This window comes from Vigna unguiculata, chromosome 2 (genome assembly GCF_037176805.1).
Source record: "Vigna unguiculata cultivar grain cowpea cultivar isolate G323 ecotype 2 chromosome 2, ASM3717680v1, whole genome shotgun sequence".
NCBI lineage: Eukaryota > Viridiplantae > Streptophyta > Magnoliopsida > Fabales > Fabaceae > Vigna > Vigna unguiculata.
Genome location: NC_140793.1, coordinates 27,516,317 through 27,540,790, shown reverse-complemented (window position 1 = coordinate 27,540,790; position 24,474 = coordinate 27,516,317). Strand labels below are relative to the sequence as shown.

Below are 24,474 nucleotides of genomic sequence, written 5' to 3'. Positions count from 1 at the left end.
AAAAAGAAATTAACACCCAAAAATTATCTATTAAAGATTCACCGCTTCCTCTAAACATTTGAAAAAAAAAGATGTTTTACTTATAAAATATCAATTGTGTGACTGTTTACTATTTTTTGCAATCAGATTTGTAGTTGTTATTTGATAGTTTATTTTAATATTAATGTAATTCTAATCCTTTTAGAGTTAATATTCAAGAAAAAATTATATTATTGACGGTAAATATTTGATAATATTATAATTTTTTTACAATTTTAACTTTTTCAAGAAAATTATTTAATTAATATTTAGAAGTACACCGAGTGAATGTAGCAGACATATCAATGTTTCTATAATCTAACGTGAATAAGAACTAACCATAAATTTCATACCTAGTAAGAATAAATATTAATTTTTATTTCAAAAAAAAAAATGTATAATTAAACTTGCCCTGATTTCATTTCATTATTATCGTTCTCTTGAAGTAACAAATTTTAAACTGTTATTCAATTAAAATATTACTTAAATAATTATATATATATATATATATATATATATATATATATATATATATATATATATATATATATATATATATAACATAAAGTTCACTAAAACTAATAACATGGCATCACTATAGAACAGTTACTTCCTGCATGTTATATTTTCTTCCGTACATCCTATTATTTTGCAGAATTTAACTTTGGAATACAGTAAATATTTTTGAGTTTATTTTCTCCACAAATCAATCATCCGCTCCTTTTATGGACAATTATTTTCAGAAACTTTATGATGGGATGGGAGGAGAAATTGGATTTTGGTGTAGGAAGCAATTGTCTCAGTTCGGGAAGTTCCCATTGAATTTATGCATATTATCATTATCATTCTCAATTATTTTTATTAGAAATTCCAGTAATTTGAAAAATCACGAGTCATGTAGGAAATAAAAATATAAAAGCACAATAAGTATATTGAGTGCATGGAACATTACATTTGTTAAAGTTCATGAGAATGTTGCATTGATAATAAACTAATTTATTTAAATGAATATAACATCTCAGGCAAATTAGCAGACAATTTTACCCTCGGTCTAACTTTATTCGCAATTATCCAGCAATCTGTCTCCATCATCATGTAGAATTTGATTTCAACTTTAATCCTACTCGATTGTCATCTCCTGAAATCCAATAATTTCATTAAATTTGTAGTAGATATTTTTAAATTTTCTTTTCATATATGACAAGATGGTAATGGAAGAAAACAAAAGTTAGTTATATACTAAAAATGTAAAACTTATTTAAGCTAATAACGAATTTTGAAAAGGAAAACTTCATTCTACTTACGAATTTTGAAAAGGAAAACTTCATTCTACTTATAAAAAGATATCATAATTATTTTAAAGCAACACAAAATAATCTTTGAATGTAATAACTATTTTGTCTCCAATAATTATACGGGAAGAGTTTAGTATAACTCTTTTGCTCACCAGTAAAGAAGAAACCTTGGTGATTTGATTGAGCTCTCTGATAACGTCAACCAAATTCATTCTTTCTTTTGGTGATTCCACAGAGCAAGCAAGTCCGATTCTGAAAAGCGAAACTACACACTTTTCAGCCTCTGCATTAAGATTACAACAGTTTCCCTCCACTGTAGTTGCTTCATACTCTGAAATGATTCTTGGATCCAAAATCTGCAAAAGATTGTCAGGAAATGAAATTGCAACAAAGTTACGAAGATTTTGACCATCTTTAAACATTTCATCTGTAGGTCTTCTTCCGCTCAGCATTTCCAATATAAGAATTCCAAAACTATACACGTCACCGTAAGTTGACACCTTGTATCTCTCTCCATACTCTACAATATATACAGAAAATTGTCAATAGATAATACTGATAAATAACAAGTATACAAAAACAAAGTGAAAATTTAGAGAAACAATAATGATTAAAAACTGAAAACAATACCCGGAGGAGCATAACCAATTGTACCCTTTATTCCATTTGTACTTGTTTGCCCAGAAGCGGTGTGATTGACAGTTGACAAAAGTCTTGATATACCAAAATCACCCACATGCGCAACCATGCTATCATTAAGAAGAACATTGCTTGGTTTTATATCACAGTGAATGATCAGTTGTTCACACTCGTGGTGAAGATAATGCAATGCAGAAGCAACATCAACTGTGATGTTTAATCGTTGATGAAGGCTCAAGCTTCTCATGTGTTGTGCACTTGGTGTCGCAGGATGAATCCACTGTTCTAGGCTTCCATTTGTCATATACTCAAATATTAGAGCTTTAAATTCTTGACCTTTGTAATCTGTGCTAGAGCAACAAGTCAAAGTCGGAACCAGATTTCTGTGTCTAATATTTTTAAGTGCATTGCATTCAACAATGAAACTTTTGTCAGCTCCTTTCTTTTGAAGGTTTAGGACCTTTATGGCAACAATCTTGTCTTCTTGCTCAAGAGTTCCTTTATACATAGAGCTAAAGCTTCCAGATCCGATCAAGTTTGAAGATGAGAACCCATTTGTTCCATTGTATAGGCTTTGGTATGAAACTTTAGGCAGTTGGTCTATTGTTGGTGAATCCAAAGATGGTTTATTACTCCTTTTCCTCATCCAGTAGATTGTTAGAATAACCAACAATATGAGAAGAGAAGCAACTACACTTACTATAATTGCTATTAATCGGAGTGAGTGATGCTTTGCTTGTTTGGTGGCTTTGACAGGACATAATGGTAAATGCAGCTTTGAAATACCTCCACAAAGATTACTATTTCCGGTCACAATTATTCCACTTGCATTACTAAATATGCCTTTAGTGGGTACCTCGCCATCCAACATGTTAAATGAAACATTGAAATATTGCAACAAAGAAATGCTCTGCAGAACACTAGGAATCGATCCAGACAAGAGGTTTCGCGAGAGGTCTAAACTTTGAAGACCTCTGAGTGATGCCAAAGAAGAAGGGATGCTTCCTTGTAGAGAGTTCCCATGCAAATAGAGTTGCTCCAACATTATGCATTCTCCAATAGTTTCTGGAATGTGACCGGACAAACGATTCTCATACAAATATAGCGAGTTGAGATTTTTCAGGTTGCCCACTTCTTCTGGTATATTGCCACTCAACAAGTTTTTTGATAATGAAAATACATCAGCTAAAGATGAAAGATTAAAAACCTGTAATGGTATGGTTCCCGTGAGGTTGTTCTGGAGAAGGACTAAATGTTGCAAATTTCGGCAATTTCCTAGACTTGGAGGAATACTTCCTTCTAACATGTTTTCTGCCACGTCCAAATAATACAGTCGACTGAGATTGCCTATGAAGGTTCCTAAGCTTGACAATTTGTTTCCTCTTAGGTCCAACACTTGCAACTTCTGTAGCTTCGCAAAAGTTGTTGGAATAATTCCATGAATGAGATTTCGTTCCATAGTAAAAAGAATTAAGCTAATTAGATTTCCACATGTGGCTGGAATATCTCCTGATATTTGATTGCCCCCGAGATACAATTCACTGAGTTTGGTGGATAAATTGCCCAAAGAATTTGGCAAACGACCTCCAAAATTATTGTAAGCCAAAGACAACACTTGTAACTCACTACAGTTTGTCAATGATTTTAAAAACTCCAAATCATTTGGTGAATTGTCACCTAGATTGTTTATACTTAAAGTTAGAGATTTAAGATGTCTTTGCTTCCCCATACTTGGAACTTGCCCATAAATATTGTTATCATCCATACCAAGTATTGAAAGGGTGGATGCATTTGCTATGGAAGATGGGATTGGTCCTGAGATTTGATTCCCATCAATATAAAGCTCTTGGAGATTGGAGAGGGTGTGGAACATGTTGGATGGCAAAGAACCGTTAAGTTGATTTTGGTTCGCAGAGAATACAGTAAGAGATGACATATTATAAAGACAAGAAGGAAATATTCCGGTCAATTTGTTGATGTCTAATGATAGATATGTCAATCGTTTGAGACGACAAATTTCATGTGGAATGTTTTCATTAAAGTTGTTAACACCTAGGGAGAGATAGATTAAGGATGAAAGATTCCCCATGAAGGATGGGATTCTTCCAGAAAAATTGTTCTTCCAAAGGATTAGTTGTTGAAGCTTCTGAAGTGAGAGAATTTCTACTGGTATTTCACCAGTAAGATTGTTCCCATATAGGTACAAGATTTTGAGGCCAGTGCAAGCAGTCAAGTTTGAAGGAAATTTTCCTTCCAACAATAAGTTATTTGCAACAGAAAGGTACTGGAGTTTTGACAACTTACCTATTTCTTGGGGGATTTCTCCGTAGAAGCTGTTATTTCCAATGTTGAAATATGTCATGTGAGATAGATTGCCTACATATGGAGATATGAATCCCTTCAACTTGTATCCTTTCAAATTCAACTCTGTAACTCTTTGAAGCACAGAATTGCACGTGATTCCATGCCAGTTACAGAAGTGCGTAGAAGTATTCCAAGAAAGCATGATTCTACTTGGATCATTGGATATGGATTCCTTGAACTTCAGCAATGCCAAATGCTCTGTTTCATTTCCTGATGCAAAGACAGTGATGTTTGGAGTAAACCATATTGATTTCAATATAGAGAGAGAGAAAAGATGAATGAGTATAGACCAAAATGTAAGTAGTGTACGACAAAAATACTTCATTTTGATTAAGAAGTGGAAGCTAGTAGATGATGGTGTATGTGTTCTTATGTAAGTTATATAGAATTCGGTAATCGAATGTGGTGACATGTTTTTCATGTCAAGTCAAGTAACCAATGAACAATAAACACCACGTCAACTTAATTTATGCAATATCACAAAAGTTTTGTCCTACATTATAGGTAGCTCTACTTTAAAGGAAAAAATAAAAGGAAGCATAATGATTAAAGGGACGGACAATGATTTAATAATACAGTGACGAAGACATAGCTAAACTGGATATTTCTATTTCTGTTGTTTCTACATTTATTTTCACTTTTATATTGAAATACAAGACTTGTACCTACCCAAAGACCAACTCACAAAAAGAAAGTATGAGAGAAATATAAAATAAAATAAAAAGTCTTTGGGGATCTCTTTTATAGACTTTAGAATTTAAGTCTTGAGAAAAATGATATAAAAATAGATGAAAATAAATATAACACAGAGCAAATAAAAAGTGATTATAAAACAAAATACAGAAACAAATAAAAATGTGTAAAACATAAAAGAAATACTAATAACTTTTGTCACATTTTTAATTGACGCCACATTAATAATCTCAGCAATTATGTTACCAGTATCAAATGCTTAGCACTCAAACAAAAGCTATAACTATTAATTGGTCACAACTCTTTTTATTTATTAGCTCCACGAGATTATATTATATTTCAATCCGGCTTCGTCCTCCATCGTAATGTTAAAAAACAAAAAAAGTTCTTGGATGGAAAATTAATTTACTTTTGTTTTTATTCACGTCATCATCAATATAACTTGTATACTTATAATTTTTATCGTTGTACTTCTGACGATTATAAACAACTAATACAATAACTATCCAAAAATTAGTACATTAATTATCTAACGACTAATATATTAACTCTCCAACACCATTGAACGGGTACTATACTAACTACCAACTTTATTCTATTTCAGTCCACCTTAGACTAACTTTCTCGGGTTATGCTAACGACTAATATATTAAGTATCCAACACCATTAAACGGGTACTATACTAACTACCAACTTTATTCTATTTCAGTTCACCTGAGACTAACTCTCTCGGGTTGTGCTCATTTTGTGATACAAAAGGCTTCACTTTCCCTGCTACTCCACCTTGTTTCTTCCCATTGCCACCCCTCACACTCATGCCCACATTTCTGTTCAATGATTCCGAGTTCAACGACCCAGTTTCCATTCACACCCAATGACACTGCTCAACTCTACCCAATTTAGTATAAAGTACAAAGACCAGATTTCAGAAGTGGAATGGAACTAAAATGGTGTGAAAACGAAGAAGAGAGTTCAGTGTGTGACAGTCGAAAGCGACGGTGGAACGAAGGAATGAGTGGAATTACCGAAACATCCCTGTGGAATAACCCTGCCTCATCTTTTATTGTGGAAAAGATGAGATTTTCTATGTTTGGCTCTTTGCTTATGCTTCAAGTTTCTTCTCCTGGGTGACCAATTACAAGCTTCTGAAGTGGTTCAGTTCATTAGATTTACACATGATGGAAATTGGAAAGGGCACAGCTAAATCGGTCCAATAACAAGTTGACTCATTTCATTGTTTTCTATCTTTCTATATACATGTTTCTTCCTTTCTACTAATTCAATTCATTTATAAATGTTAATTAGATTATTTAAAGTAATTAGAAAATAAATCTTACCATTAATTATGTTATTATTCAAAAATTACTCTTCTCATATTTAAAACTTAAATAGTTGAATAAGACTTTTGATGTATTCTCCGATTAAATTAGGAAAGACAAAATTTGTATCAGTCATTTCACTTACCCAAAAGCAATCTATAAAAGAATTAATACACCATCTAATAATCTTATAAAATAAACGAAACACTTTTAAAATGCTTTGTAACTAATACAAGAAGGCTGCTTTGAAAAATCTAGTGTGGGTAAAGCGATAACTTTTACCATCCTCTATGTGTTTCATAAGAAGTGTTTTCATCTCTTGTGTCTTCAAGAGAGATGTTCTCTAAACTTTTATTCCTTATCTGATTGTACTGATTTATTTTTAGAAATCTTAATTTTTATTAATTCACACGCTAAACATTACATTACGCTATTCTAAAAAATATTATATAAGATCGGCTCAAGGGTAAAACAAGTGAATGTCACTCGCTTTAGGCTGCAAACAGAATAAGGTCTAAAAAAATTTACTACTCTGTTATTAATTATAAAATTATGTTTGAGATAGAAAAGACAACAAAAGAATATTTTATTAGTAATATAGCTATATTTCATTAATTATAATATATAAGTTTATGTTTGATTATAAAATTTAATTAAATTATTATTAGTGGATGATAATTTGTTTTGGTATTAAAATTGATAATTAATGAGTTAAAGCCTTTATTTAATAAATTATAATTTTGTGTACGTAGAGAATGCTTAGTTATTTTTATTATCTTATAATTCTATTTTTTTTTTATTTTATCTTTTTATCTCTTTGTGACTATTCTTGTCTCTCCTTACTTTATTCTCTTGTAAGAGTCATTTTTTAAGGTCCTGATAGATTATATTCCTTCAATCTAATATTGTCCGTGTGTACCAATTTTTCATCACCATTTCTGGTTAATATGTTTTTTCTTTTTATTTGTGTTGTTGTAGTTTTTATTCTGTTTTCGATTTGTACTAAAATTAGAAATGCGTTTTTTTTGTCCAGTTTTATTTTTCGGTACTTTTTTATTTACGAGTTTCAAGAGTTTTTTTTTTTGCATATATTTTGATGAGAAATTCAATTTTTTTCTACAAAACTATTAATTAGATTAGGGGTTAGTCTTTCGGTAGATAATAGATTAATTGGAGCATAATTCAAAGTTGGATTTTCTGTAGAAAGATAATCCAAATTTAGGGGAAAAAGGACTTATTATCCTATTGAGAAGAACTTAAGTTATGTAAAAAATGCATTACACGCAAAATAAATAATTTGATGAAAGTATTGAGAATGAAATTGTAAAATCTCTTCAAGAATCATTTGTATTAGTTCTTGTATATTTGTAGATAAAGAAATTACTTCAGAGTAAATTTGAACAATTTAAAATATGTGAAGATATTTTTTTGCTTTTTATGTAGTGTTAAAAAAATTAAAGTCATTTCATTGTACATTTTTGAAAGAAAAATGCTTTTGAAAAATCTTTAAAACATGATAATTTGTTGGATAGTGATGAATTTGATTTTTTTTTATAATTAAATATCTTAAAAAAATAATAGGTTTGGAAAATGATAAACCAATTGACATTTTTAATTACATAAAAAGATTATATTCTTTTCCAAATAGATATATAACTTAATGTTAACAATTTTGATGTCAACAATGTCTAAAAAAATTTAAATAGATTAGACTTATTATCTATCAAAGGAAAAAATGTTAAATGAAATTAAGTATGACAATTTAATAAATAATTTTGTATAAAAAATTCAAAAAATAAATTTTAAATAAAGGGTGAAGAACACACCCTTTGCTTGATTTAACTAATCACTCATATGAATAATATATCATGACAACTGTAACATATCTCTTATACTCATATCTCTCATATTTTTACAATCCTTATCCCTACAAATTTCTGACACTCATAATAGTTGATATTGTAATTATATGACCCATAATATTTCATATTGTAATATGTCTCATAAAATTTTATAAATCCGTATCCTAATAAAATTCGCATCAAACTTCCAAAATTAAAATAAAGACTTAAACGAATGTTTAATATATATATATATATATATATATATATATATATATATATATATATATATATAACAATACATTTTTTTGTCCACATTTTCTTTTCAGTTTTATCATTTCAATAATTTTTTTAAATTAAAATCTTTATTTTACTGATTTTACTCTTCAAATAACCTTTATTTTTAAATTTAACGATTTTCTCAATTTGACATTTTTTATAAATTTAATAATTTTTTAATTAAAAAATTATCTAAAAAATAAATAAAAACTCTTTATAATTAAATTATAAAAGTTATTTATATTTAATTTTATAACTATAATAAAAAATTATTATTATTAGTTTTATTATTTTTTACTGCGATAAAAAAGTAAATACTGTGTTTTTTTATTAATTATAATAGTGAGGCTCCTAATAATTATAATAATATTTCATAATTTTTGAATAGTTTGAATATTTAATTAATTTGTTTGTTAAATTATGTAGGTTGACATCTCAATTTTTTTATAATAATATTTAATAAAATAGATGAATATTTTTTATTATACTATTATAAAATAATAAGTCAAGTTTCTTTCGTTATAATGTATTACATATATAAAATAAATTGAAAAAAAAAATATTTTTTAAGTGAATTAATCAACTAATCCAACAATTCGAGGTGAGTGAGTACAAAATATTTTATTCACTAAAAGATAAGTTGAATCGAACTAAGTATAATAAGTTATAGTGTATGAGTATAGTTTGGGTTTGACTCAATTTAACGCTCCTAATTATAAATGGTTAGTGTATTAATTCTTCACTACCATGGTTCTTAAGAACTTCCACTCAAGTTAAAGACATTGGAGAAAGGTTTATTAGAAGCTACCAAATGGTTGTTGTTTTCAGTAAGGTTTTTAGTACTTTTTCTGCTCCTTAGATAAGCATCAATTTATTAGTCTTGTTTGTCCATCAAGTGACAATTTTTCTAAGCAAATAATGCTTTTGCATAAAACATAAATTCTAAGTTTTACAAAGTTCACCCAACAATCCACACACTTGTCCAACGAACAAAACCTATTCTTCTAAATGGATTTTTTTTAATTATGTAACCTAAAAAATTTATTTTCAATGCCTTGTTTGGTCATTGTTTTATTTACTTCACTTTTTTAGTTTCTCTCTCAATTTGTTCGACTCATTTTATATTCGTCAAGTTACTTAAATTCTCAAAGTAGTTTTCTTCTCATTACAACTTTAGTTATAGTTTTTGGTATAATTATTGATTTAATCTCCAATTTTTTTAGTTTTTTTAATTTGGTCTTTAAATTTTTAGAAAGTTCAATTTGATACTTTTATTTTTTAAAGTGGATCATTTTCGTATCATAATGAATACACTTGATCAAGGAAACATCAACAAAGAAAATAAACAAATAAACCAATCCAATTAACAACTTCATACATATTTCTATTACACAGTGATAGCTCTCACCCGTCTACAAACGACGTTGACTAAAATGTATTGAAAGGTACTAAATTGAACCATTTTAAAAAATAAGGGTACCAAATTGAACCTATAAAAAATTTCGGAGACCAAGTTGAACCTTTCAAAGATTTGAAGATTAAATTGAACCAACTCAAAAAATTGGAATACCAAATCAATAATTATACATTTTTTTCCACCCTTATTCAAGTGATATAAAGCATTTTAGGAAACACTGATTTTAATTTTATCAAATTAAATTATTTTTAGGATACACATTTCGATATTTTATGTTTCACTTTAATATTTATTTATTGTTTCTTATAATGTGAAATGCTAAACTAATAATTTAGAGTGTTTAATCATGCACATCTTAGTTTATTATTCTTTGTGTGTGATCCAATTTTTTCTTCAAAACTTTTATATAGTTTAAAAAGAAATTAACAACCCAAAAATATTTATTAAAGATTCACCGCTTCCTCAACTTTTGAAAAAAATAATAGATGATGTACTTATAAAATATAAATTATGTGTAAATGTTTACTATTTCTTACAATCACATTTGTAGTTCCATTTGTAGTTGTTATTTGATAGTTTATTTTAATATTAATGTAATTCTAATATTTTTAAAGTTAACGTTGAAGAAAAGAATATGTATTATTGACGGTTAATATTTCATAATATTATATTTTTTCTTATAATTTTAAATTTTTTAAGAAAATTACTTAATTAATATTTAGAGAATAAACCTAGTAAATTAGCACATATATAAATGTATATGTAATCTATAGTGGACAAGGACTAAACATAAATTTCATACCTAGTAAGAATAAATATGAATTTTTGTTTTGGAAATGAAAACATACGTATAAATTAAACTTTTTATACGATGTACCGATATTTTAATTTAGGTTATATATTTGTGTTTGACACCTATATGTGTTTGATATTTTACAATACTTTGTCAATATTTATCAATGAAATATTTAATCTATAAAATAATAATACTTTTATGATGACAATAATTTATATTTTTTCATGTTAACAACTTTAATACATATAATTTTAATTTAGATTAATACACTGACATTCATATTTTTATCAATAAAATATCAAATCTATAAAGTAATAGTATTTTTCTCTTGACAATTATTTAGAATTTTTAATTTTAACAATTTTAATTCATATGGTTTTAATTTGGATTCACCCAATAACATTCATATAGTTATCATGTTTTCAAGAATTATTGTACATATTTCAATATGCATATATCACATATCGTATTTTATTATTTTTAAAAATAAACGTATCGACATATCAGATACGTGTTATATTCGATAAACATATTATATTTGCTCTTATTCCATCTCATTATTATCCTTTTATTGAAATAACAAATTTTAAACTTTTATTTGATTAAATATATTACTTAAATTATATATATATATATATATATATATATATATATATATATATATATATATATATATATATATATATAACATACATAAAGTTCAGTACAACTAATACAGAACAGTTACTTCCTGCATCTTATATTTGCTTCCGTACATCCTATTATTTTGCAGCATTTAACTTTGGAATACAATAAATAATTTCGAGTTTATTTTCTCCGCAAATCAACCATCCGCTCCTTTTATGGAAAATTATTTTCGGAAACTTTGTGGGATGGGAGGACAAATTGGATTTGACGTAGGAAGCAATTGTCTCAGTTCACGAAGTCCACGTTGAATTTATGGTACACATATTATCATTATAATTCTCAATTATGTTTTATTAGAAATTCCAGTAATTTGAAAAATCACGACTCGTGTTGGAAATAAAAATATAAAAGCACAATAAGTATATTGAGTGCATGGAACATTGCATTTGTTAAAGTGCATGATAACGTTGCATGGATAATAAACAGATTTATTTGGATGAATACAAACTCAGGCAAGTTACCAGACAATTTTGCCCTCGATTTAACTTTATTCACAATTATCCAGCAACTTGTCTCTATCATCATATAGAATTTGATTTCAACTTTAATCCTCGATTGTCATCTCCTGAAATCCAATAATTTCATTAAATTTGTAGAATTAGTTATTTTTAAATTTTATTTCATCTACGGTAATGAAAAAAAATTAAAGTTAGTTATATACTAAAAATATAAAACTTATTTAGCTTATACCTAATTTTGAAAAGGAAAACTTCATTCTACTTGCGAAATCATTTATAAAAAGAGATCATAATTATTTTATTGAAACGCAAAATTATTTTTTAATGTAATAACTATTTTGTGTCCAGTAATTATACGGAAAGAGTTTAGTATAACCCTTTGCTCACCAGTAAAGAAGAAACCTTGCTGATTTGATTAAGTTCTCTGATAACGTCAACCAACTTCACTCTTTCTTTTGGTGATTCCACAGAGCAAGCAAGTCCGATTCTGAAAAGCGAAACTACACACTTTTCAGCCTCTGCATTAAGATTACAATAGTTTCCCTCCACTGCAGTTGCTTCATACTCTGAAATGATTCTTGGGTCCAAAATCTGCAAAAGATTGTTAGGAAATGAAATTGCAACAAAGTTACGAAGATTTTGACCATCTTTAAACATTTCATCTGTAGGTCTTCTTCCGCTCAGCATTTCCAATATAAGAATTCCAAAACTATACACGTCACCGTAAGTTGACACCTTGTACCTCTCTCCATACTCTAAAATATATACAGAAAATTGGAAATAAATAATAATGATAAATATTAAAGTATAATGCAAATTCTAGAACAATCTAGAAAAATCTAAGATAGAGTTATTGAAATGTAATGAAACTTCTAGAGTATTGGAGAAAAGCTTAGGATAGAAAGAAAAGTCAAGAACATTCTCTATGTAGAAAAATCTAGAACTATTTGCTCAAGTTCTAGCTAGAAGTTTCTAGAATAATCTATGGGTCTATAAATACCCCATGTATCCTACCATTTGTAATATGAAGAACAATTAACACAACATCCAATACAACTACTCTCAACAACAAATACACTTCTCCAACTACTACTTTCACACTCTACTATCTACACATTTTCTCTATCCCTTCAACTATCCCTTTCACAACCTCAAAATACTATCAGTGGTACCAGAGCTACGTTCGGTCATCTACTGGGCGTAGATAAACTTTTCAACTACTTCAAAAAAAATTAGAACTCCATTCTATACTACTTCCAAAATATTTTCTCAACCTATGGCCACTACCAATCAAACATCATCAATTCCAGTACCTATTTTCATAGGAGAAAATTATGATTTTTGGAGTGTCAAAATGAAGACATTCTTTCGCTCCCAAGACTTATGGGACATTATAGAAGAGGGATTCACTATTCCAGAAGACACTTCCACTCTTACTGCAGCTCAGAAGAAGGAGTTGAAGGAAAACAAACAGAAGGATTCAAGGGCTTTATTTGCTCTTCAACAAGCAGTTGATGACACTATCTTTCCGAGAATAATAGGTGCCACAAACGCAAAGCAAGCTTGGAACACAATACAAGAAGAGTTTCAAGGAAGTGATGAGGTACGCAATGTTAAACTTCATTCCCTAAGACCAGAGTTTGAATTAATAAGAATGAAAGAATCTGAGACCATTAAAGACTACTATTCTAGAATAAAGGAAATAGTTAGTCAGATGAGAGCCTATGGGGAAACTATTCTTGACAAAAAAATCGTTGAGAAAATTTTAATTTCTATTCCCCAAAAATATGATGCAATCGTAACTGCGATTGAACAAACAAAAGATTTGGCCACATTGTCAGTAACACAACTAATGGGCTCTCTTGAAGCTTATGAACAAAGATTGAAAAGGCATGAAGAAGACTCAGTCGAAAATGCCTTTCAATCAAAACTAAAATTACGGTCTCAGAATAAAGAATATGAAGGAAATAAAAGTAGAGGAGAAATTTCTAGAAATAAAGAAAATTCTAGAAGCTTCCCTATGACTCGTCAAGGAAAATATCCCCCATGTGGCATATGTAAAAAGACAAGTCACATGAAAAAAGATTGTTGGTATCATGGAAAACCTCAATGTCAATATTGCAAGAAATTTGGCCACGTAGAGAAGTATTGTCGTAATAAAAATAAGCATCAAGCAAACTTTGCTAAAGAACATAATCAGGAGCAACGCTTATTTTATGCCAATCAAGAATCTCCTAACGGAGGAGAAAGTTGGTACTTGGATAGTGGATGCAGCAATCACATGGCCAAAGATCAAAGCATCTTCAAAGACATTGATAAATCTGTCAATGTCAAAGTTCGACTAGGAAACGGTACCATAGTGGAGTCTCAAGGCAAAGGAACTGTCATGGTGGAGACAAAGAAAGGTATGAAATTCATCAAGGATGTTTTATTGGTTCCCAATCTTAAAGAGAATCTTTTAAGTATTGGTCAAATGATGGAGAATGGATATTCTCTCCACTTTGAGAAAGATACATGCAAAATTTATGACAGTAGAAAGACAGAAATTGGCCAAGTAAAAATGGAGAAGAGAAATAGAAGCTTTCCCATAAGCTTCAAACCTGGAACTAATATTGCCATGAAGGCAGAAGTTGATGACTCGTGGTTTTGGCATAGGAGATTTGGCCACTTCAACACATATGCCTTAAAGCTTCTATATAAGAAAAACATGATGAGAGATCTTCCATGCTTAAAAGAGAATAATGAATCATGCGAAGGATGTCTCCTTGGTAAACAACATCGATTACCATTCTCGACCGACAAAGCATGGAGAGCAAAAGACTTACTAGAGTTGATCCATACTGATGTTTGTGGACCAATGAGGACGCCTTCACATCACAACAACAGGTACTTCATCCTCTTCATTGATGACTTCTCTAGAATGACATGGGTTTATTTCTTAAAGGCAAAGTCAGAAGTCTTTGGAATATTCAAGAAATTCAAGGCCCTTGTTGAGAAGCAAAGTGAAAAACAAATAAAAGTACTTAGAAGTGATCGTGGAAAGGAGTATACATCTCGCGAGTTTGACAAATTCTGCGAAGATGAAGGCATAGAGAGACAACTCACAGTCGCATATACTCCACAACAAAACGGTGTATCAGAAAGAAAAAATTGCACAATCATGGAGATGGCAAGATCAATGCTAAAAGAGAAAGGTATGCCTAACACTTTTTGGGCTGAAGCAGTCTACACTGCAGTTTACATTTTAAACAGATGTCCAACTAAGGCAGTCAAAGACAAGACTCCTATTGAAGCTTGGAGTGGAAGAAAGCCATCAGCCAAACACCTACAAGTATTTGGATCTATCTGCTACATACATGTTCCTGATCAAAGGAGGCACAAGCTTGAAGACAAGACTATACGAGGAATATTCTTGGGATATAGCACACAATCAAAAGGCTATCGAGTTTACAACCTACAAACAAAAAAGCTCGTCATTAGTCGAGATGTTGAAATTGATGAAAATGCTTCTTGGAATTGGGAAGAAGAAAAAGTTGTTAAAAGCACCACTTTAGTTCCTATGCAACAATATCAAGAAGAAATTCAAGAAGATGCAGAAGCTTCAGGTACGCCTTCTCCACCTCCATTAGAAGATTCTTCACTAGAGTCCACTCCAAGACGAGTAAGATCTTTGGTAGACATATACGAAACCTGCAATATGGCCATGATTGAGCCTAACTGCTATGAGGAAGCATCAAAGCAAGAAATATGGGTCAAGGCTATGGAAGAAGAGGTTAAAATGATTGAGAAGAATAACACTTGGGAGCTCGTAAACTGTCCTCAAGGAAAAGACATCATTGGAGTGAAATGGGTATATAAAACAAAGCTCAATCCTGATGGAACTATACAAAAGCACAAGGCCAGATTGGTCGCAAAAGGATACTCACAACAACCAGGAATCGACTACAATGAGACATTTGCTCCAGTCGCACGACTAGATACAATAAGAGCTCTAATAGCCCTAGCAGCACAAAAAGGATGGAACATCTATCAACTAGATGTCAAATCAGCCTTCCTAAATGGAGTGCTCGAAGAAGAGATTTATGTTGAACAACCTCAAGGCTTCATCAATAAAGGCAATGAAGGCAAAGTACTAAGACTAAAAAAAGCCTTATACGGCTTGAAGCAAGCTCCTCGAGCATGGTATAGCAAGATTGATCAATACTTCATCGATCAAGGATTCAGGAGGAGCAAAAGTGAGCCAACACTATATATTAAAGCACAAGGTCAGTATCACCTCATTGTCTCCTTATATGTCGATGATCTTATCTATACAGGAAATAATTTGGAGATGATGAAAGAATTTAAAGAAGACATGATGAAGACATTTGAGATGACCGACCTTGGGCTGATGAACTATTTCCTCGGTATAGAGGTGAAACAACAAGAAGACGGCATATTTATCTCTCAAAAGAAATATATTGAAGCCCTATTGAAGAAGTTCAAGATGTATGATTGTAAACCTGTCGCTACTCCATTGGTGGAAAATGAGAAACTACAAAAAGATGATGGAGCACAAGAAACAGATGCATCACGCTATAGAAGTTTGATTGGAAGTCTCTTATATCTCACAGCCATAAGACCAGACATTATGTATGCCACAAGTCTTCTATCAAGATTCATGCAAAAGCCAAGTCAGATTCATTATGGAGTAGGGAAAAGAATTTTAAGATATCTACAAGGCACAAAGGAGTTTGGAATATGGTACAAAATCATGACTAACTCAAGGATCATTGGCTACACCGATAGTGATTGGGCGGGATCAATAGATGACATGAAGAGCACCTCAGGCTATGCTTTCTCGCTTGGATCGAGAATATTCTCTTGGGCATCAAAGAAGCAAGCAACTGTTGCACAATCAACAGCTGAAGCAGAATATGTGGCTGCTGCTGAAGCAACAAGTCAAGCTATATGGCTTCGAAAGATATTCAAAGATATGGGAGAGAAACAAAGTGGACCTACTACAATCAACTGTGATAATAAATTAGCTATCGCAATGACGAAGAACCCAATACATCATAGTAGAACAAAACACATAGCAATTAAATACCACTTCATCAGAGAAGCGGAAACAAATATGAAGATACGACTTAAGTACTGCCCGACAGAAGATCAAATTGCAGATATCTTCACAAAGGCCTTACCAAGACCAAGATTTGAACTACTACGCGCTATGCTTGGAGGAGTATTAAAGTATAATGCAAATTCTAGAACAATCTAGAAAAATCTAAGATAGAGTTATTGAAATGTAATGAAACTTCTAGAGTATTGGAGAAAAGCTTAGGATAGAAAGAAAAGTCAAGATCATTCTCTATGTAGAAAAATCTAGAACTATTTGCTCAAGTTCTAGCTAGAAGTTTCTAGAATAATCTATGGGTCTATAAATACCCCATGTATCCTACCATTTGTAATATGAAGAACAACTAACACAACATCCAATACAACTACTCTCAACAACAAATACACTTCTCCAACTACTACTTTCACACTCTACTATCTACACATTTTCTCTATCCCTTCAACTATCCCTTTCACAACCTCAAAATACTATCAATAAATAACAAGTATACAAAAACAAAGTGAAAATTTAGAGAAACAATAATGATTAAAAACTGAAAACAATACCCGGAGGAGCATAACCAACTGTACCCTTTATTCCATTTGTACTTGTTTGCCCAGAAATGGTGTGATTTAAAGTTGACAAAAGTCTTGATATACCAAAATCACTCACATGTGCAACCATGCTATCATTAAGAAGAACATTGCTTGGTTTTATATCACAGTGAATGATCAATTGTTCGCACTCATGGTGAAGATAATGCAATGCAGAAGCAACATCAATTGTGATGTTTAATCGTTGATGAAGGCTCAATCTTCTCATGAATAACCAACAATATGAGAAGAGAAGCAACTGCACTTACTATAATTGCAATTAATCGGAGTGAGTGATGCTTTGCTTGTTTGGTGGCTTTGACAGGACATAATGGTGGATGCAGCTTTGAAATACCTCCACAAAGCTTACTATTTCCAGTAACAATTATCCCACTTGCATTACTGAATATGCCTTTAGTTGGTACCTCACCATCCAGCATGTTAAATGATATATTGAAATATTGTAACAAAGAAATGCTCTGCAGAACACTAGGAATTGATCCAGACAAGAGGTTTCGGGAGAGGTCTAACCTTTGAAGACCTCTGAGTGATGCCAAAGAAGAAGGGATGCTTCCTTGTAGAGAATTCCCTTCCAAATAGAGTTCCTGCAACATTATGCATTCTCCAATAGTTTCAGGAATGTGACCAGAGAGACGATTCTCAAACAAATATAGTAAGTTGAGATTTTTGAGGTTGCCCACTTCTTCTGGTATATTACCACTCAACAAGTTTTGTGACAATGAGAATGCATTAGTTAGATATGAAAGATTGAAAACCTGCAATGGTATGGTTCCCGTGAGATTGTTCTGGGAAAGGTCTAAATGTTGCAAAGATTGGCAATTTCCTAGACTTGGAGGAATACTTCCTTCTAACATGTTTTCTGCCACGTCCAAATAATACAGTCGACTGAGATTGCCTATGAAGGTTCCTAAGCTTGACAATTTGTTTCCGCTTAAGTCTAACACTTGCAACTTCTGTAGCTTCGCAAAAGTTGTCGGAATAATTCCATGAATGAGATTTCGTTCCATTGTAAAAAGAATTAAGCCAATTAGATTTCCACATGTGGCTGGAATATCTCCTGATATTTGATTGCCCCCGAGATACAATTCACTGAGTTTGGTGGATAAATTGCCCAAAGAATTTGGCAAATGTCCTCCAAAATTATTGTAAGCCAAAGACAAAATTTGCAACTCGCTACAGTTTGTCAATGGTTTTAAAAACTCCAAATCGTTGGGTAAATTTTCACCTAGATTGTTTACACCTAAACTTAGAAACCGGAGATGTATTTGCTTCCCCAAACTCGGAACTTGCCCGAAAAAATATTTGCTACTCAGATCAATTACTAAAAGGATGGATGCATTGGTTATGGAAGATGGGATTTGTCCTGAGAATTGATTCCCAGCAATATAAAGTACTTGGAGACTGGAGAGAGTGTGGAACATGTTGGATGGCAAAGAGCCGTTAAGTTGATTTAGGGTCACAGAGAATGTAGTAAGAGATGACATATTATAAAAACAAGAAGGAAATGCTCCTGTCAATTTGTTGATAGATAATCCTAGAAATGTCAATCGTTTGAGATGACAAATTTCTTGTGGAATGTGTCCCTTAAAGTTGTTAGAACCTAGGGAGAGATAGCTTAAGGATGAAAGATTGCCCATGAAGGATGGGATTCTTCCAGAAAAATTGTTCTCGAAAAGGAACAGTTGTTGAAGCTTCTGAAGTAAGACAATTTCCACTGGTATGTCATCAGTAAGATTGTTCCCATTTAGGTACAAGATTTTGAGATCAGTGCAAGCAGTCAAGTTTGAAGAAAATTTTCCTACCAACAATGAGTTATTTGCAACAGAAAGGTACTGGAGTTTTGACAACTTACCTATTTCTTGGGGAATTTCTCCATAGAAGTTGTTATTTCCAATGTTGAAATATGTCATGTGAGATAGATTGCCTATGTGTGGAGATACGAATCCCTTCAACTTGTATCCTCCCAAATTCAACTCTGTAACTCTTTGAAGCATAGAATTGCACGTGATTCCATGCCAGTTACAGAAGTGTGTAGAAGTATTCCATGAAAACAAGATTCTATTTGGATCACTGGATATGGATTCTTTGAACTTCAGCAACGCAAAATGATCGGTTTCATTTCCTAATGCAAAGACAGTGATGTTTGGAGTAAACCATATTGATTTCAATAGAAAGAGAGAGAAAAGATGAATGAGTATAGACCAAAATGTAAGTAGTGTACGACAAAAATACTTCATTTTGATTAAGAAGTGGAAGGTAGTAGATGATGGTATCTCTGTTCTTATGGAAGTTATATAGAATTTGGTAATTGAATGTGGTGACATGTTTTCCATGTCAAGTCAACTTAATTTATGCTATATCACAAAAGTTTTGTCGTAAATTATAGGTAGCTACTACTTTAAAAGGAAACGCACAATGAGTATAGGAGACTTATACGTTCCCAAACACTAGAAACACGAGAAAGAAAGTATTTGAGAGAGAAAATATTTGACTTGAATGGAAAACACGATGTGCTGTTGTCGGCCAACTCACAAAAAGAAAGTCTGAGAGAAATATAAAATAAAATAAAAAGTCGTTGGGGATCTCTTCTATAGACTTTAGAATTTAAGTCTTGAGAAAAATTATATAAAAATAGATGAAAATAAATATAACACAGAGTAAAATAAAAAGTGATTGTAAAACAAAATACAAAAATAAATAAAAATATGCAAAACGTAAAAGAAATACGGATTGTAAAGCCCAATTTTATTTTTTGTCCTAAAGTTCGAGGGCTGACCTTAATCTGTTGGGCCTCAGGACTGGCCCATAGGGTGCTAAGGCCCTAAAGCTGCTAGGGTTCCCTTTCTACCTCACTTTTACGAAAACAGAATCTAAGAAGTTGCCCTCTTCCTTTTCAGAACACTCTGTTGGGTTGGCCGTCAACTTCCCGAAGCGAACTTAAGCCCTTCCTCTCCATGTAAGTTGCTTCTGAACTCGTAGTAGTCTTCCTTTAGCTTTATTTTCGGCATTTCCTTGAGGCTAATCTTAGTGACCCGTTCTGTTTGTCCCACTGTTTCCTTTCAGCCACTGATCCTTGTTCCTAGAGCTGTTGCACTCTTTGTTCGGTGTCAAGGTCGCGTAGGGATAGTCCACTAGCTTATTTTCAGGTAAGGGAAGTTAGGGTTTTTGCCAAATCTGTGTTTCTTTCGTGATTGCTTGATGATATTGCATGATTTGATGTCATGACATGCTACTATGAGTTTATGAGATGATATTGCGTTGGTTTGGTGGTAATATTGGACTGTTGCACGAGAGAATAGTGGTGGGCACCGATTTTCTCGCCTAAGCGAGCATTTCTCGCCTAAGCGAGCATGTCTCGCCTAGGCGAGATCAACAGGGGCTCGCCCAAGCCGCTTCACGCGAATAGTCGCTCAGGCGACCCACATCCTTTCTGAGCGAGCGAGCATTTCGCCCAAGCGAGAGGGGTCTCGCCTAAGCGAGATCCTGCGTGAGGCTATTGTTCCCCTTTTCGAGCCCTCGCCTAGGCGAAGGGGGCTCGCCTGAGCGAGACCCTTCAGCTTGAGCGAGGAGCTGGGCGAGGTAGTGTGACGCTTGGTTGTTTATTGTTCTTGAATGATTGACACTTGCTTGAGTTTGATTGTTATGATGAAAAACATGTGATGAGTTGCTATATATATGGGTGATATGATTCATGGATGGTGAATGATGGGTATGGTATGAACTTGGCATGTAAACTAAATGAGATGGTTGGTGTTAAAGTGGCATGGTATTGGCATGAACTGAAATCCCATATCTATGGTTTGGGAGTAATGGATGGGTATGGAACCACTGGGAAAGAAATGAAGGAGGTGAATTATCAAGAGCTGGTATGTGATGTATATGTGTATGTGTGATAAGTCTTTCTTGATTGGTCTGGTATGCTTGGTCCATGTCAGTGCGTAATTCCTTGGAAATCTCTAGGTGGGATTGCAGGGTCGTGCTTCAGTGGTCGGGACGTAAGTCCATGACCCTTGTTAGTGGGTGTCCATGGTGGTGCCCCATCTATATAACTTGGTAAGGATTCAAGGTAAGGATTGCATCCTGACACTTTAAGGAGTTAGTTAGTCTCACTTAGAGAGCGGACTGACCCCTGTGGTGAGAGTAGCAAGAGGCCTTAAACTCATTAAGGGCTAACCTTGTGTGAGGGAATTGATTCATTGTAACACTTGTAACACATAGAGCTCGGGGGTGAGCAGAGGTATCCACCACAAGTGCAAGCATCCGCTGAATCCGACCAGGTTATATGTATTCGGATGAGTCGAGTCGAGTCTTAGTGTATTGATTGAAAGGTCATAACATGCTTGGATGGTATATGTATGTTGGACTGTGAAGGTATATTTGATTACATGATAAAAATCTTGTTGGCTCTAGCTTACCCTTTGCTTGTTTGATTGCTTTGTATGTTGTTCTTCTATCCTTGCGATGATCATCAATTTATTGATGGGAGCAGATGAGAGAGGTACTCGCGGTCAACAGAGGAGGGATGATTCCGCTGCATAGTCTGCATGGGCTGGACTTTAATTTCTTATTGGGCTTTTCTTTAGGGCTATGACCCATGTACCTGTCCGTATTTTGATTTATATACATTATGTTAAACTTTTTAGCTTGTTTCCTTTCCGGCATCATGGTGTGCCTTGGGTTGTAAGGTGTAAGGAGTTAAATTTTAAACTCCAGGACTGCGCTATTATGTTATCTCTATGTGACGCTTCCTTTAGTTTCGCTTATTAAATTAAATGAGGTGTTACACTGATAACTTCTTTTATCACATTTTTATTCAATGAAATAATCAATTATTTTTACTTAAGTATTGATTTTGATGTTTGGTATCGCATTTGGGTAGGTTTGGAATAGTTTTCTTTTTTCGATATACTCTGGACAACTTTCTTTTACGAACACTACTAAAATAAACAAACAAAATGGAGAATTAAAATATTTTTTTATGAATTAAAAATAGTTTATAATGAAATTAAAAAAAAATCTGGATAAATTATAATTGAAAATATCCATACATTAATCATGTATAAACCAATCTTGCATGACAAAGTAACTTATTTTTTTTATTTTGTGGTTAAATATCTCAATTTATATGTAAAATAAAAATTCATTTATTTCTTAAATTTTGATATATAAACTTTAAAAATGACGATTTAGATATTTTAAACTAATGATATTTATGTTTTAATTTGTCAAATGACGATTTAGATTAGTATTTAAATTAATTTTTAAAATAATGATATTTAGTTTTTGATTTGTTAAATGATGTTGTAGATTAATATTTAAGTTAGAACATGTTAAACTGTAAAGAATTCAAATATTAATATGAAATGTATTTAACACGTACAACAAGATTAACCCAACTGAATTAAAAAGATTATATCAATGTATTTTAAGACTTGAAAACTATAATGACCAATGAATTTTAATTTTTCATTCAAATCTATTACGTATTAAGAAAAGAAGATACTACCAAAATTACTACATTATCCATTTTCTTTTATTGACATGTGTTAAAAAAATTAATTTTTTCATGATTTTAAAACTCTGGTATAAAAGGACCCGGGTTCAAATCCTACAAAAGTTAATTTATTTTTATTTATTTATTTATTTATGATTTCAGCAATAATATTAATTATAAATGATATTATTATTTGTAATATTTTTATAAGTATTAGTATTTCTAATTATTAATAATATTATTATTATAAATATTATTTATAGTGATAGTAGTAAATTATAACAAATATTAATATTATTATATGTTACTATTATATATTATTACTATTAGTATTATTAACATTATTAGTGGTAAAGTTATTACTCTTATTTGTAATATATAATATTATTATTATTATATATTTTTGTTAGTAATCACGTCTCAATTTTTATTAGGTTATGATAAATTATTTTTTTGTCTTAAACTTAAAAAAAAATAGGTATATTGATAAATATATGATTAGTTTAAAATTTCACTCCAACATGTCATTGTTGATTAGAGATAACAAATAAATTCATCCTCATAGGTATTGTCCGAACCCATGTCCGTTTTGACGGGGAATCCCCTCGTTGACTGGGTATGGGTATGGGTATGGGGAATCTCCGATTTTTTCTATTGGGTATGGGGAATCTCCGATTTTTTCTATTGGGTATGGGGATGGGATGAAGATGTGCATATCCCCGCCATAATACTCGTCCCCGCCATATCTCCATATCGTCTAAATTATTAAAATATTCATAATTAATTAAGTAACCCTATATATATATATATATATATATATATATATACTTTCTATTTTTTATTTCTTTTAATTACTTGATTTGTTATGAAACTCATTCGCATATCTAATATATTTTTTATCTTATCATAACCTTTATGTAATTATGTTAAAATGATGTATGTCAATTAAAAAAATTATTTCTAACATTTGAATATTTCTATTATTTTTTAATATTTTAATTTATTGTATATTTTCCTTTCACACGAGAATGTTTAATAATCTCAATTTAAGTGTTTAATAACATGAACATTTCACTTACTAGGTAATATAAAAAAAATTACTTGTTATTATTAATTTTTGTTTCATTTGAATAACTCTTTTGTTTCGCTATTTGAAAAGTTTTCTTAGATCTCTAAGATATTTTTCATCTTATCATACCCTTAATCATACATTTATTTTCCTCTGTGTGTGATTCCTTTCAATAGTCTCCATATTATTTATAAGACACACATTTGTTAATTTGTTAATATTTTTATTTTTTGTTTATTTTCATCATGTAGAATACTATTTTGATATATTTTATCTAATTACTTTTTATTTTCTAACTCATTACAATCATACTTAAATTTTTTCACTATAATTGTATAAATAATTTTTATTTACTACAATATAAAAATTTAATGTAATTGTCATGAATATTTT

The 24,474-nt window shown here is 31.4% G+C and overlaps 2 protein-coding genes across 2 annotated transcripts; both read right to left on the bottom strand.

Moving 5' to 3' along the window:
* Nucleotides 1-910: 910 nt before the first annotated feature.
* LOC114173161 (uncharacterized) lies at nucleotides 911-4,647 on the bottom strand. The gene is made up of 3 exons (XM_028057408.2): nucleotides 1,944-4,647; nucleotides 1,466-1,833; nucleotides 911-1,156 (listed from the first exon to the last, which is right to left on the bottom strand). The coding sequence occupies exons 1-3, from the start codon at nucleotides 4,639-4,641 to the stop codon at nucleotides 1,139-1,141; spliced, it is 3,084 nt and encodes a 1,027-aa protein (XP_027913209.2). The 5' UTR covers nucleotides 4,642-4,647; the 3' UTR covers nucleotides 911-1,138.
* Nucleotides 4,648-11,678: 7,031 nt separating this feature from the next.
* Nucleotides 11,679-17,845, bottom strand: LOC114173234 (receptor kinase-like protein Xa21). The gene is made up of 3 exons (XM_085669579.1): nucleotides 17,471-17,845; nucleotides 12,194-12,561; nucleotides 11,679-11,913 (listed from the first exon to the last, which is right to left on the bottom strand). The coding sequence occupies exons 1-3, from the start codon at nucleotides 17,724-17,726 to the stop codon at nucleotides 11,893-11,895; spliced, it is 645 nt and encodes a 214-aa protein (XP_085525705.1). The 5' UTR covers nucleotides 17,727-17,845; the 3' UTR covers nucleotides 11,679-11,892.
* Nucleotides 17,846-24,474: the final 6,629 nt, after the last annotated feature.